Source organism: Tachypleus tridentatus, chromosome 1 (genome assembly GCF_004210375.1).
Source record: "Tachypleus tridentatus isolate NWPU-2018 chromosome 1, ASM421037v1, whole genome shotgun sequence".
Lineage (NCBI taxonomy): Eukaryota > Metazoa > Arthropoda > Merostomata > Xiphosura > Limulidae > Tachypleus > Tachypleus tridentatus.
This window is the reverse complement of record NC_134825.1, coordinates 58204436-58220611: the sequence shown is the minus strand read 5'-3', so window position 1 is coordinate 58220611 and position 16176 is coordinate 58204436. Positions and strand designations below refer to the sequence as shown.

At 32.7% G+C, this 16176-nt stretch overlaps 1 protein-coding gene across 1 annotated transcript; it reads right to left on the bottom strand.

Moving 5' to 3' along the window:
- Positions 1 to 1764: 1764 nt before the first annotated feature.
- Positions 1765 to 14553, bottom strand: LOC143249444 (GTP-binding protein RAD-like). The gene is made up of 4 exons (XM_076499298.1): positions 13641 to 14553; positions 7996 to 8084; positions 5831 to 6035; positions 1765 to 4525 (listed from the first exon to the last, which is right to left on the bottom strand). Exons 1-4 carry the CDS (start codon positions 14371 to 14373, stop codon positions 4248 to 4250), a joined length of 1305 nt encoding a protein of 434 aa, XP_076355413.1. The 5' UTR covers positions 14374 to 14553; the 3' UTR covers positions 1765 to 4247.
- Positions 14554 to 16176: the final 1623 nt, after the last annotated feature.

Genomic DNA, 16176 nt, shown 5'->3' with positions numbered 1-16176 from the left:
GTTTATCAGAAACCTTCTTTCCACTTTCTTGAGGAACAGGTTGTATCCTAATAGGTATCACCTGTCAGCCTTATGTTTTTGAACTCCCGAAATAATAACTAACGAAAGCAGAGAAAACATTCTTAGCTAACAACGCTGAATTAAGGTAAACTAATTGGTGAGTGAAAAAAGAAATTTGCTAAACGAAAATGTTCATAAAAGTAGTTAGGAATAGAAGACTGTCAAATTATGCAGATTTAAATAATCAAAATGGAATCCAGAGCTACTTGAACTTACCGTGTGAACCTTCGATCCAGTAAGAAGTTCGTATATTTTTATACATAATAAAGTCAACGAATTGAAAGTTTCTTAGTTGAGCACCTTAAATCTCAAAATTGTCACAGTAAGTAAAAAATTAAGATTTTTGTGCTAACCTTACGTCAAGTACTAATGTTTTTAAGAGTTCGATCATATTCTTTTAGACGGTTAATTATGTTTTCCATAATCAAAACTATAAATTTATCTCCCAAACGCAAATTAATTCTTCCGAAGATAATTTTATCTACAGTGTTTTTAGAATCATTGACTTCCTTACAATAGGTCGTTTTACGTGATTCGTAAATTTAAAATAAATAAGCACAAATACTCGAATATTTATTGCCTTTTGAGGTATTATTACAAGATAAAAAGTGACTCATTAAACATAATACTTCGTTTAATTGTATGAGATATAAATTTATGACTACTGTAAGTTTATATTTTCGGCCACAGAGGGGGCTAATTTTCCACTTATTTGCAGTACGTGTTCAACGGCAGTTTTGGAAATAAAATACTCACAATTAGGGAAAATGTATGTGCATTTTTAACATTGTGTATGCTAATGTTTTCTAAAATAAATTTATGTTGTTTGGGTTACTTGAAAGAATAAAATGTGATAGCATTTAATTTACTTATAGTTAATCACAAAGGCTATTTACGTAGTGTCTAACTCTATAAGTCTTCAGCCAGTTTAACGTTTTCTTTTGTTCAGAGCATTGTTGTTCGATGAAGGCTCTTGTAACAATGTCAGAACCTCGCAATGATAATATCTGAACGGTTCAATTATTTATCTGATTTCATTTTTCTTTGAATTTCGCGCAAGGCTACACGTGGGCTATCTGCGTTAGCCGTTCCTGATTTAGCCAACCTTTGAGCTACTTTTTTTTTTTTTTTTTACTAACGAGTGGTGGGATTGAACATAATGCAATAACGACCACGTGGCTGAAAGGGTGATTATGTTTGGTGTGAGGATGATTCGAACTCGCGGCCCTCGCATTATAAGTTGAGAGCCTTAACCACCTGACCATGCAGCGCTCTTCCCTTTTTTGCAAATTCATAATGGCATAAAAGGCTTAGTTAATTTATTAAATTAATTTTCACTATCATTACTAGGCATTTTACTTAACATTTTAAGATGTTTTCATTATATAAGTAACGTTAAATGTTTCCTTTTAGTCGACTAAAGCAATACGTAATTATTAGAAGTATAAAGTGGAAATAAGTTGTACTTAAGTTTATATGATTCAAAAACACAGAAATATAAGAACTTTAGAGAAATTCAAGATAAGAAACTGAGAAATTAAATAACAAAATTGAAGACAGTTAAATGGTACTGAATTAGTTAGTATTTATTATAACTTTTATTTAATACATGCTCACATAACACACGTTATAAAAATTATAAAATAAAGTATATTCAAATATAATAAACATTTATCTATTTTTAACACCTTATTTTTTGACACCTACACTATCTTACTTGTCTGTCGTCATACGTTAATGTATTAGTTTCGGTATACCAAGAACAAAATTATACAAGTTGGCAGTTACTCCTTTCACCTTTTATGATATGTTTAAATTGGTTTTTCATAATATGTGAAGAAATTATAGATGCCATGTTTTATTGCTTGAAAATAAACACCTATATATATATAAACATGTGATTAAGTGATAATTATAAATAAAAAACGGAAGCAAATGATTTGGATTGTTATATTCTAATTCTATCTTTCTGCAGTATGTTAGAATAGTGACAAAGTTTTAATATTTTACCACATATTCTTCCACGAACTTCGGTTTAATATAAAGCTGTAGCATCAAAAGTAAAGTTTACTATTATCCTGTTAAGTTATTATGAATCTATTTTTAAAAAATCCAAATGTTTAACGTACACACAGAGACGTTTGTTGTGAGTTTTCAAACAAATATCTTGTGAGATTAAATCAAAAGACATTAAAAATCAAATTTTACATTATAGAAGGTATCTTTTTTAGTATAAATATGCCTGTTTGAGGGTGACATCAGATTTCCAGCCGAGATTGACTTGTTTTGAATTTCGCGCAGAGCTACACGAGAGCTATCAGCGCTAGCCGTTCCTAATTTTGCAGTGTAAGACTAGGCAGCTAGTCATCACCACCCACTGCCAACTCTTGGGCTACTGTTTTACCAACGAATAGTAAGATTGAACATCACATTATAACGCCCCCACGGCTGAAAGAGCAAGCATGTTTGGTGTGACGGGGATTAGAACCCTCATCCTCGAGTTACGAGTCGAGTGCCTTAACCACCTGACCATGCTGGGCCCTACGACCCGAGATAAACTCTTACTTTCAGGTAGAACTAGTTGTTACATGGATAAACTCTTCCTTCTAGTAGAACTACTTAATGTTACATGTGTAAATTCTTAAGACGTTCGACAATAACACATTGCTTGTTTGTAATTAAGCACAAAGCTACACAACGGGCTATATGTACTCTGCCCAACGCGGGTATCGAAATCTGGATTTAAGCGTTTTAAGTCCACAGACATACCGCTGTACCACTGGGGGGCGATAAAGACAGATAAATTATATATTTACACGTGTACATATAAAGAGGGGAAAATGTTATTTTTCATTACCCTATACTTGTTTCTATGCACAAATGAATGTAAAATTGTTTCTTCAAAACATATTAACAATATTTTCTAACACTCAGTTTGTTCTACTTATACTGAGTTTGATGACATGTTTGGTAAGAATACTTGAAGTGTATTATTTTTATTGTTAATAATTACAAACTGATTAGCGATAACATCTAAGTAGTGTCTCTACGAGATACTACATTTTAGCTTTTATTTTTGTTCTATGTACTAATAGTACTAACAAATTTCCTATGTGAAAATCTCAACTTCTTTGAAGCTACTTAAAACATTTCAAGCAGAATAATTTCTACCTAAGATGTTTAAATAGCAAATACTAATACACTGAACGCTTACGTTTTATCCAATTTGTAAACAAATTAAACATTCGGAATTAGAAATTATTACCAGATTAAATATATTCTATAAAATCTTCAGCAGAAATTCAACATGTTTCTGTAACGAAATATATATTTCGGAGTTAACATTGTTTTTATTTTGGTGCAAAAATTTACAATGGTCTATCTGCGTTCTGCTTCCCTCTAAGAGTCGAACCTCGGATTTTACCACTAGTCTTTGGAACTGTAGACTGAAATATATGACATTAAGATCTTGTTCTGTTAATGGTGTTAACAGAAAAAAAAAGATTATTGTTCCATATTCCACAGCGAAACAGTTTTAGGAGAGAGCAAAAAATATTGCTAGGTATTTTGGTAAATACTATTAGAAGGTATAGTATGAACACACACACACACAGATATATATACATATTACCACACTACTAACAAAGGATCCTAACAATAAATGCAAAATTCGCACAAAAATGTATTATGTTTTTTGCCAGTATAATTTTTATTTGTACTGAATTTTGAAAAAAAATTCTATAAATTCTTAGTTATTAAACTTATATATCTTATACAAGTGAGTTTTCTTCAATAAAGAAAAAAATTCACGCAACAGAAGCTTGAATGTTGATTAATCCGAATAAACGTCTGACTTGTCTTCATAGAGTGGGTTTGGTCACTTGTGGAGTAACGGGTTGGATAGAGAAAACGTCGATTTAAACTATATGATATTGTTTTAGATTTTTTATAAAGAGCTCCTTACACATTGACAAGCCAGTTCTGATTTTATTTAACAGAGTATCTTCTTCTCTTTATGTAGTTGACTCATAATTACAACAAAACTGTTTGTTAAAATATCAATAGTTTTTGCACTAAATGTGTTTGATTTATGTAATATTGAGTCACTTAATCATTGTCATAATTCAATTTAGGTTTTCAAGTCACATGCTCATCAGGTTGAATGGTTCACCTAGAATCACAGACTGTCACAAAATATGAAGGTTATCACACGATCTTGGCTTACGTACAGCTTTATCAAAAATCTCTTTAATAAACACTTTAGTTTTGCCACCAACACAGAATGAAAACATGCTTGGGAACGTGAGAGTCACTGACTCTCTCTTCTTTATAAGTCTTTCCTGATGCTGATGTTTGAGCCGGATTTGACTGAGGACCCCGACCAGAAGATCGTCCACGTGATGATTGATTCCAGTGGATGTCTCAATAAACTTCCAACTATATGCTACTGCCAAGGATCGTCCCTCTGTCGAAACAAGAATTAAAATTAATTTGACAATATTATGATGACAAATCCAGTAACATCAAGATTCATAAAAACCACATGGTTGTTTGCACACGCCTTTTCATTCTTTTATGCGAGTGTTAACAAAAACGTAATATAATGTTAATCTCTAAGTGATTTATTTCGTAAAGTACAGTTTGCTTTACATATCAGACGCTATGATATCATAGAATAAATAACAGACGTCCCTCGAAGGTTATTAATGGTCAACATTTTATCACATTCGTTTCTTTACCTTTACGTTGTAGCAGAATAGATAAGAACCACCACTAACGAAGAAATACAAATCAACTGTTGTTTAGAAGACATTGTTAGCAGAAGTCAGCACAATTGCTCTAAAATTTTAGTAGTATCTTTATGTCGTTATCTCTAATATGAATTCATGATAGATCTAAATCACCTTGTGATGTTATTGGGGTTACGGCTAAAAATGTAGTTAATAATGACAATATACATTCTATTTATGAGCGTTTTTCTTACTGCTGATTTATGACATTATGTACTTCACTCTGGTTTATTGTACAAAAATTAGCCTCACTGATTTATAAATAAGTTCCGATCCATTTAGTTATTTTCTGATCAAGAGTATTGTTTATTAGTAAGTCCAGAGGAGAGTAATTACATTATCTTATTCAGAGAGTATTTAGTATTTAAAAAGTTATATTTTTAGTGCTTCAGATTATAAAGATGAAATAAAAAGATTAACATTACATTTAAATTCTAAACTAGTTACCATACACATACAGAGAGAATTTTCTACTTTAAAACACTTTTTGCTTTCTTTATCTACAAAAGAACTTTCACTACGTTTTCAGTCTTTGTCTCACATAACTTTAATCTGAGACGACTAAAATCGTATAAACACTCAAAGGCACACTGAGTTTATGAAAAACTAAAATCACGTGCCAGGATTCATAGTTGATGGTCATTGTATTATGCGTACGTAAGCGCAATTTCAAGTTTTGTAATATTATAATTTTTTTTTATAAACATGCTATTACACTATTTTATTTCAATGACAGATTTATACCGTACTCCTAAACATACTCACGCCTCAAATAGCACTTGTCTCTATACTTTCACAGGGGATGGCGGGACAGCGTGCGTGTGCGTCATTCGTCATGCATCTACTAAATACAGGTGATCAGAAAAAGGAACGTGCATTTTTCACGTGACGGTAACCGTCACTCTGGTAATATCAAGCAGAAACGTTCAGCGAGCTAACCTCAACTAATAACTTAGCACTAACGTTACCAGTGCACTAACCTTTAGTAGTAACATTTCGAAGTCTTGCCAGATCTGTTTTGTTCCCTACGAGAATCGCTGCTTTGATACTTCCGGCATTATCCATAATTGTCAGATGATTAACAATTTCCACACTTTTTCGGAAACTTCTTTTACTTGTAATAGAATAAACAACTATGTAGGCGTCATAACTAGCAGTAGAGCTTGGCGAATCTTTTACTTGGTCCTAATTATTCATAAAAGGGAAACATAGAATTAAAATCCTTGTCCTCTAGCACTAGCTTCTAGAACATTCTAAACGATTTGACTGGAGGAGTTATGAAGTCGTATGAGTAAATTATTTTAGAAACCTGATAACTGTACGAAATTATATTTGTAGTTAACATCAGAAAAAAACAAACTTAAAGGTTTAATCTTCTTTAAATATAGGATTTATTTTGAAGAATAAATGAAGTATTATCCAAACAAGTGTTTTTTATATATATTAAATATATATTTTAAAAATACAAAATTATCATCCGTATCTTTAAAAATAATTTCAAAATTACACAAATACAAATGACTCCTCAGTGGGATAGCAAAATGTCTGCGGACTTATACTGATAGAAACCAGCTTGTGATACCTGTGGAGGACAGAGCACAGTTAGCCCTTTGTGTAGCTTTGCGCTTAATTATAAATGGTAGCAACATATACAAATATCTATTCTGCATTTCAGTTTATTAGTGCAGGATAGAGATTTTAGTGCATAGTTAGGGATATAATTTTCTATGCACCTTTATTAGTTGAGTTTTTTTTTATGTGTGTTAGAGCAACGCCACATCAGGCTATCTGCTATGTTTACTGAAGCGAATCTAACCCTGTTGTACATTTGTAGACTTACTACTGTCTCAGAGGGGGACTTCTTGATTGAGAAACATTATAGACTATAAATGAGTGAATATAAGCCTTGATGTATACATGAAAATGAGATATGATTTTAAAAGGTTCATTTACAAACAAAATTATATAGATTCATAACTTGGATATGTGTTTAGTTTTGATGTTAAAACATGGTTATGATGAACGTATATTAAAATTTTAAAGGAAAAACAAGGTAGTGTGACGTGTGTATTTTACACTTGATGTAAAACATGGTTATTATGTACGGCACGTAAACTAACATTCTACCACTACCTGATTAGATGTTACAATATCAACTCGCATTTTATTTCTATTGAGACTTCGAAAAAGTGTTTTTAACTGACAGTGTTCTATTCTCCATATTGAGGTGACAACAGTTAAGATCCGGTAAGTTTAACAGTGTTAAGTATAACAAAATATAAGCCAGGGCAGCACTAGCATTGCCTTATTTTCACCAGAATTTGGACAAAAAGTACTACTAGTAGTCTTAGTAGAAACAAAATCAGTACAAGCAAGCACGAGTTAGTAGGCTGGCTTCATTTTATTGGTTCAAATCCATGAATGAATTTGCTTTATATTCTCATTACATTTACTAATCACCATCTTCCAACAGCACGTCGCGGATCATGTTTCAAAACTGGAACAAAATATATTGTACGTTAGAGTTCTGATCGAATCAAATGTTTGTTTGTTTAGAATTAAGCACAAAACTACAAAATGGACTATTTGTGCTCTGCCCGTCACTGGTATCGAAACCTGGTTTTTAGCGGCGCAAGTCTACTATCATACAGCTATGCCACTGGGGGCTCGAGTCAAATGAGAATGATAGAGTTGGTAGGTGAGTTTGTAACGGATGATACTGGTCTAAAGTCAGTGACATAAACAAGTATATTTACCATTCTAACTACATTGTCCACAGTGAAGATGTCACTGATGCTGTAGTTTAGGTATGTTTAAATACGTGTACAAACCTAATGAATTTTAAAAATTATTTATACGGTAAAAATAGATCTAGAATAATTTGATTGTGAATTTTTGAGCTCAAATTTGATTGGAAATATAGATTCGTAGATCATAGTCTACATTATAGTAGATCATAGTCTACCTTATAGTAGATCATAATCTACATTATAGTAGATCATAGTCTACATTATAGTAGATCAAGTCTACATTATAATAGATCATAATCTACCTTATAGTAGATCATAGTATACATTATAATAGATCATAATCTGCATTATAGTAGATCATAGTCTATATTATAACAAAAGTTATTAAAACTTACCAAAAAATCCTGAGCAGTATATTCAACAAATATTAGCTCCGACTCCTCTCCGTTTAATACAACAGTCACGGATTTTTCATTTTCGTCATCTGAAAAAGTATGATTTGATGAGATGCTGAGTAAATATAAAAAAAAAAAAATTATCTTAATATTTGAGACTCCAGAGCTTACTTTCAAAGGTAACTGATATTTAACGGACAATGTGAAATTGGAGTTTTAGCTCAAACATCAAAAACTTGTGAAAGGAAAGAAGCCCAGCTTGTGTCTGTGTATCATAATAAAGTAATTAAATATAAAACGAAAATGAACTACAATACCAGTAGCTTAAATAATTGATTTTAGTGAAGTAAACCACCATTATCATCTTAACTAAGTTGTCGTATATGAGTACATGTATTTAAAATAATCAGATTTTAGGTACATGAGTTTAGTAGCGAACCTTTATTGTTGACTTGGCTATTCAGTATTCAACGTTTTATAATCTATAACAATACAGTTTCATTCTTCAAGAACTCTCTTCATATTATTAATGTTTACATTAACTTCATGGTATATATGACACTGAAATATGATGAGAGATATTGCGAGGTAAAGATATATAATTAGAAAAAGTGACCAAAATGGGTCACGTCAGGAAGGTGTGGCTGTTTAAAGCCACGTGCACAAGATTGAGAAAGGTATTACTCATTTGAAGCATTATGGGATATATATGATTTAGACGTTTTAAAGTTCAGTGTAGGTTTTATCGGTAAGAGCTGAGTATTGGAGAATGGAGCTCCATTAAATAAGTTATTACTTAATAATCGCTTCAGTAGTTGTTCTAATTACACCTGTTCCATGAAGTCACGCTTACGTACATGTGTAAAAAAAAAGGAAATATGTATATATGTAGGTATACATATATATCACACACGTCTTTATACACAAAAATATGAGCTACAAAGATCTAATTATTTTCGTTTGCATTAGTCGTGGTGAAATAAGAGTACTTTTTCCTGTCTTTGTCATTTAGAGTTTCAGTTTGATAAGCGTTATGACGTAGACTCGTAGAGCGAAGACGGGGTGACGTCACTAAACACAAAAAAAATTGATCTGTTGAATCCAAAAGAGAAATAAAAACATTTTGAATGGCATGTTCCTATTCTGTATAGAAATATAATGCTTTAAATTTCAATAGAAAAAGTAAAAATCAATTTTCTTTGAAATGAAAAAAACAAAACAAAACTTTTCTTAGAGTCAAACCTGTTTGACATATAGTACAGTTAGACAAGACTGTGAGATTTGGTTGCAAATATAAGTAATGCTAGTTAACAAAAAGATCTTAGCACAAAAATGAAGACGAGAAATATCAAAATGTTTGTTAATAAGGTGATATTAAAATAATATTCAGAAATTGAATGACAGGATTATCTATTTTTATCAGTGTTATTTTTCTGCCAATGTGTGTGTTTGTATTATAGCACAGTCATATCGGGCTATCTGCTGAGTCCACCGAGGGGAATCGAAACCCTAATTCTAGCGGGTGATTTCTACCAGTCAATATATCAATTAACTAATGAAATTTAATAAATATCCAGTTGAATAAGAGAAAATCAATTTCAATATTGTTTAAGTCAAACTCTCTTTAGGTCTCTCTAATTAACCAAGTAGCATTACTTGTCCAGTAACAAGTACAATCCACTAAAATTATCAACCACGTTTGAAGTTCCTTTTATGTCGGTAATTTTCCTCCCTGAGTGATTAAAATAAGCTTATTTGAAGCAGAGAAACCAACTAAGGTAACTACATGTAATTATCTTAATCTTAGTATGGCTTTAAGTTCCTTTTTTGTCGGTTATGCTTCTTCCTGAGCGATTAAAATAATCTGATCTGAAGCAGAAAAAGCAGACTAAACTAACCGCTGTCTTAATGTTAACAAGACTTCGTTTACTATTATTTTTTTACGGAAGTGTTCCTTCCTAAGTGATTAAAATCATCTGACTTGAAGCAGGGAGAATAAGCTAAAAATATAACCGAATGTGACTGCTTTAATCTTAACATATTTTTTTCACGAAAGTGTTCCTTCTTATGCAATAAAAATCAACTGGTTTGTAACAAGTAAAAGCCAAAGAAGCCTTAAACCGGTGTGGGAATCAATATATCAAATAGCGTTCTTTTTTTTATTGACAGAGTAAAATCGTCTGACACATGTACTTAAGATGAAATTGATAGAATACGTTGAGACCGATAAAAAAAATTAATAAGAGAGAATTCATTTCTGTTTTGATACAAATTAGAGTTTTAGAAGTTATAGATCGTACTGAAACAGTGACTTTGCAAACAAACTGAGCCATGCCTTCGAAACTGAAATGTTGGTAAGTGTTTAACAGCATATTAGGTAAGTAGTGAATATAGTTACATAACGTCTTCTCTGATGTATTTAGCAAGGCATATTGTTTATGTTTTAAAATGTTCCAACTTCGGTCTGCATAGAAAGTCCTTATTCGTCTTCATTAGCGTAAATGATTATAAACTATTCTTACCACTTCACTTCTCTTTTCAGATTAAATCAGTGACGTTATTAGATCTGGTTTCAAAGCTATATAGAAGACTACGTTGGACGTTCGTTGGACGGTACTATCAAACTTCGATAGTTAAAAATCAATAATGATATTCAAAAACATAAGAAAAAATATATATGTTTTTACACTGATATATGTTCTGCCTATTGTTTAACACTGATTTTCAAAAACAGATTTCAACAGATGTACTAATAGCAACAAAAATTAATATGTACTATTTTAATGGTAGAAATATAATATTCATCTCCATATTTAAATATTTGATTGAATTTCTCTCTTTTACAACAATAAAAACAGTGAAAAAGACGTGATTTTCAACAAGCTCAACCTGGGACAAAATATATAATTTGAAGAAATTTGACGCTCAACACAAGGTTTAAAACAAAAATAACCACTTTTATTTTTGAAAATAATTGGTAGACTATTTCTGATTTGAAAAGTAAATTGACTAATGTTAAAGGAAAGATGATTTTATTTTTATTTATTTAATATTAGTAGATGAATTTAAAGTTTTTACATAAAAACTTCTATCATATTTTGAAATTAATGCTTAAAGGCAACACCCACATTTAAGTGGTCTGCTACTCTACGATTATATTGTTACTGAAATAATCAGGAATTTCACCTTTCCCTATCTAACGTAAAGCCAGATATGTTTAAGTAATGTTTTCGAAATTTGTTGTGCAATTTTATCTGCATGTAGTATGGCAGTCTTGTCAAAAAGATGTCGAAAAGTAGTAAACATGTGCTAATTGTTTTACTCGGTAAAGTTACAAACGTTAGTGGTCAGGAAGAGAGTGTCAGTCTTATATAGTTCGGATATTTGTACAAATCGATATGAGTTACAGGGTTTCGTCCATAAATATTATTTATAGTAGTTGGTTTTTTGTTTTTTATTCTCGTGCAAAGCTGCATGAGAACTATCTGTGCTAGATGTCCCTAATTTATGAGTGTAAGATTAGAGGGAAGGCAGCTAATAATCACTATCCACCGCGAACTAACGAATAGTGGGATTGACCGTAACATTATAACGCTCTCACGGCTGAAAGAGCGAGCAAGTTTGGTGTGACGGGGATTTGAACCCTCGACCCTCAGGTTGCGAGTCTAATGCTTTATTCACTAGAATCATGGGTTACGTGTACAACGTTGTATTTTAGTACAGCACGCTTTTAACGCTTTGTTTTATCTTCAGGCATGAATCATAAACTGCTCTGTTTTTGCTCTGAGGGACGTGTGGAAAATGTTTGTTTTTGTCTGGTGCGAACGTTCTGAAGAAAGACGTCTTTCAGTTTTACCATCAGGTTAAAGTCATTACAGGTAACTGAAAGTTTGAGGACTTTTACGATTCTGATTTGATGAAGAGAAAATTACTTTGAGGGTTATACAAAGCTAGAGACGACTCGAATGTGTAACAAAGACATTTTATTTTTGAATTTTACACAGTAACAGATACACAAGGTTAAGACAGGGTCTTTCTGTGGCTAGATAGTTTACTTGCACCTGGCACCAATGAAACCTTGTGCATTTGTTGCTGTGTTAAACTTGTAAATAAACATTTCTTCATTACCTATTTAAGCGTCTCTAAACTTTACGTTCACAATTTGTGCAAATAAAATTTTGTTGTTTATATGATTAAATGTGTTTCTTGTCATTTTTGTCCGTTTTCGAAATCATTATTTGTAGCATTTCATAAATATGTGTTTCGTAGGTAGCTTTAAAAGTATTTATGAGACACCAGTAGATATGAATATTATAATTAAAACCAGGTAACGGAATGAATTACTATTGTAAACATGCCTAAAGCAACCCCAAAATGGCGGATATTATTTTCTTTTCTTTCCACTGCCTCTCCAGCCAGCAGAGAAATACCCCAATGTTCCTAGTGTTCAGAGACAGTCAGTGATATTCGATTGTAAACAATAAATATTACGTACATATGTATAGAGATGACAAAGTTTATGTACACAACCAAGAAATAATTTAATTTTAATTAAAATTATCTAATTATAGTTTTACGTTTACTACAAATGACAGGTTACTAAGCGCTGAATTTCTGTTTTGTTTGATGTACACCATGGATACAAAAAATATTTTTGACAGAATAATGTAAAGAAATTCAAGCTAAATTTGTGTAGATGTTTCTCATTTGGTTGTTATCTATAAATTGAGAAAACAACTTTTAACATTTTTATCATACCAACATATTTTCGTTTTGTAGTTTTCACATTCACATTAAAATTAGGGGTTGTTCGATTCTCCTTTGTGGACTCAGCAGATAGCCCGATGTGGCTTTGCTATAAGAAAGCACACACATAAATACACATTCACATAACATCTGTTAAGTCTTTTCCCTCAATCGTATCATTAAAACAAGCTTATAAATAGATAATTTTAAAATTTTAAAACTTACTGAAAATGTATATTTATTTCTTGAATTGGCCCGGCATGGCCAAGCGTGTTAAGGCGTGCGACTTGTAATCTGAGGGTCGCGGGTTCGCATCCCCGTCACACCAAACATGCTCGCCCTTTCAGCCGTGGGGGCGTAAAAAGGTTACGTTCAATCCCACTATTCGTTGGTAAAAGAGTAGCCCAGGAGTTGGCGGTGGGTGGTGATGACTAGCTGCCTTCCCTCTAGTCTTACACTGCTAAATTAGGGACGGCTAGCACAGATAGCTTTCAAGTAGCTTTATGCGAGATTGAAAAACAAACAAACAAACAAGCAAACAAATTTCTTGAATTAAGTGAATAAATGTGTAGTTATTTAAATTACATACGTAATAATGATTTTCTACTAAGTTATTGGAATTTTAAAGCCCTTTACTTTTTAGTAGCTATAGAATTTTAAAAGAATAAAAGAAACAAAAACTGATATGAATTATGTTGAACGTACGTTATTTTGTCATTACGTTATCACTTCATAAATGTAACTTATTTTAAATTAACATTAATACTTAATACGGCATTATAGAAATGATTTGACATAAATGTTCCTGGAATTGTTATGATAATACTAATAGTACGATTACATTCTGTGTGTTTTCTCAGTTCTGTAATAAAACAAAACACGAAAGATTTTGTTCTTACCTTGAGAATTTTCATAGGCACATATATACTCGGAAGTGGTAAATTGGGTGATTAAAGACGATTTTCCGACTTCTGAAGCTCCCACCACTAACACTTTGTGCCTCGCTATGTCTATATCAATTAGTGAGACAACTTTGGGAGTTGGTAAAGGAAGGTGACTTACGGAAGAGTGTGTAGGTGTCGTAGAACAATAATATTGAGACGTTATGGATGATTCGCTACGAGCGTTTCGAGATTTGTTGCGGAATGAGTCCCCTCGGTTGATCAAACCCTTTGAAGTCACGGAAAAGTTCCGGAGACGTTGAAAGTCATTCTTCTCACCTGATAGTGAAATAGAGTGCTCGGAAGACGACCGAAGTAGGACCAAATTTTTAAGGATCGCGCTATTTTCAGTAGAAATGCTTTGACGGAAGTTTCTCAAAAGCATAGCCGACTGTGACTGTGAGGAATTCCGCATAGACTGGGACCTGCTTAGACCTTTACGTTTACTCTTTGAACTGCTTTGTTTTAGCTTTTCCTCCACTAGTAGAGACTTCAAGTCAGCTTTGTCGAACGTTAGAGAATCAAGCTCACCTGGTGGGGAAATTATGGGTACTACAGTAAGTAGAGGCCTCGGTATGACGCAGTCTTGATTGTTAAGGGTTCTTAAGTCAAGCGTGCTTTTTGGAGACAAGTTAGTCAGTTGTTTTTGACCAGTCAGACTGGTAGGGAAATCTTGTTTGATAGCAGGCATTTTGATAATCAGATAAATTCTAGTGGATTTGATCTATAATATAATCCAATATCTTGTTCATCACACAAATATTTTTTTTTCCAATGTTATTAAGTAAGAATTACTAGAGGGCCTGTTTTAATCTCGTTGTTTTTCTTTTCTTATTTATATGCGTGACTCCACTGATCCTTCCCTTCTCGTTCTGTACCAGAGTTATATAGCAGTTGAGGAAGTCACGTGAGCTCGGCCATGACGCCATTGATGAAGTCATGGGCTCGTGAACAACTAGTGGCAAACGACTCGCGACCATGACTGCTGTTTGTAAGGTTATTAGTTTCAAGGAATAAGAAGACATAGTAATGAGCGAGCAGGGGACTGCATCAAAGCACGTAAGCTACAACAACCCACCTTTATAAGTGATGATTCGAGCCTTGTCCAGCTACTATCAACCATATAAGACACTCCAATATCTAATACATTCGAAATCAAGGGTATTCCAAGCAGCAAACATGCAGTTTCAAAACTGAGCGTATTAATCCCTAATAAACAATGGAAAAAGTTTAATTTTTACTAATAGTTTATTTAATACAAACACTGTAAATCTCGTTTGATCATCAATAGAGTCATATCAAGTTCGTGTTAATTATTTCTTTTGATCCTGTTTATGACATATACGTAATGTCATAAAAATAGAACTATCTTGAAAGCTCTTTTACTCCGTGCCTCACTTGAAATCCTGTGATGACAAGTTGAAACTGGCAACGTAAGCTCGACTTTCGAGATTGCTGTGTCACGTGATTTGAAATCGACCACATGCCAATGTTGATAGCGTACACTGAGTTTATCATAAAATGGTAGTAAGTTTATTTAGTATAATTCAGAACCATAACCAAAGTTACTCCGTGAAAGCAATTTCTGTCTAACTAGACTCACTCTAATCGAGTGATAAATTGTTTGTTTGTTTTGAAGTTAAGCTCAAAGCTACACGATGGACTATCTTGGCTTTGCCCATCACTGGTATCGAAACCTGAATTTTAGCGTTGTAAGTACGCAGACATACCAGAAGATGCTGTAATAACTCTCCCATTCGGTACGCTTATAACAACCCGTTATATACTGTGATGCAATCACTAGTTATATAGGAAACCCATCTGTTCGTAACTAACTATGGAAAATTCTTATTTCAAAATTAAAAAGCAACTATTTTAAGTTATTTGGTAAAGAATGGGTGTTGCAGGAAAATAATTATTCGGTTGTGAAGGGATGCTAGAAATCTGTAATACTTGGTGGTTCAGGAATACTGAAGACCTCTAGTAATAGGATCGTTAACTGATGCCATAAAAATATAGATATTTGGTTGTGGAGTGCTGTTATAAGTAATAATTTAGTTGTGGATAAATACTTATAATAATTATCCACAACTTGTAAACTTGTAACGATATGGTGTTTGAGAAGTGTTACAAATCTGGTTATTCCATCGTAAAGTAATGTTTCGTAGGTGTTATTTAGTCGTGTATGAATGTAGTTGTTAGATCATATAAAGAAGCTAAGTATAATCGTCGGGTCTTGACGCTACAGAGGTATAGATATGTAATAAAGAACGAATATTAAAGTTCGCTTACTTAGCAGCAATGAAAAGCTGACTTAGCTTGAGTTATCCAGTTGCGATAGATTTCGATGGATATGTAGTTGTCAGTTAACTGTGATGTCCTGTTAGAGAGGGGTAGTTAAATAGGTGGGATAGTTGCGTTTTTTGTGTTTTAATTAACTGTTTGATAGTAAAGCGATGTGTTAAAATATTACTATTTGGTCATGAGTGCGTAT

Coding starts and splice junctions, on each gene's coding strand:
- LOC143249444 (XM_076499298.1), bottom strand. CDS start 14,373: ATGCCTGCTATCAAACAAGATTTCCCTACCAGTCTGACTGGTCAAAAA. Junction 6,036..7,995: donor ATACTGCTCAGGATTTTTTG/GTAAGTTTTAAT, acceptor ATGAATAATTAG/GACCAAGTAAAAGATTCGCC. Junction 4,526..5,830: donor TCGAAATGTTACTACTAAAG/GTTAGTGCACTG, acceptor TTGTTTCGACAG/AGGGACGATCCTTGGCAGTA.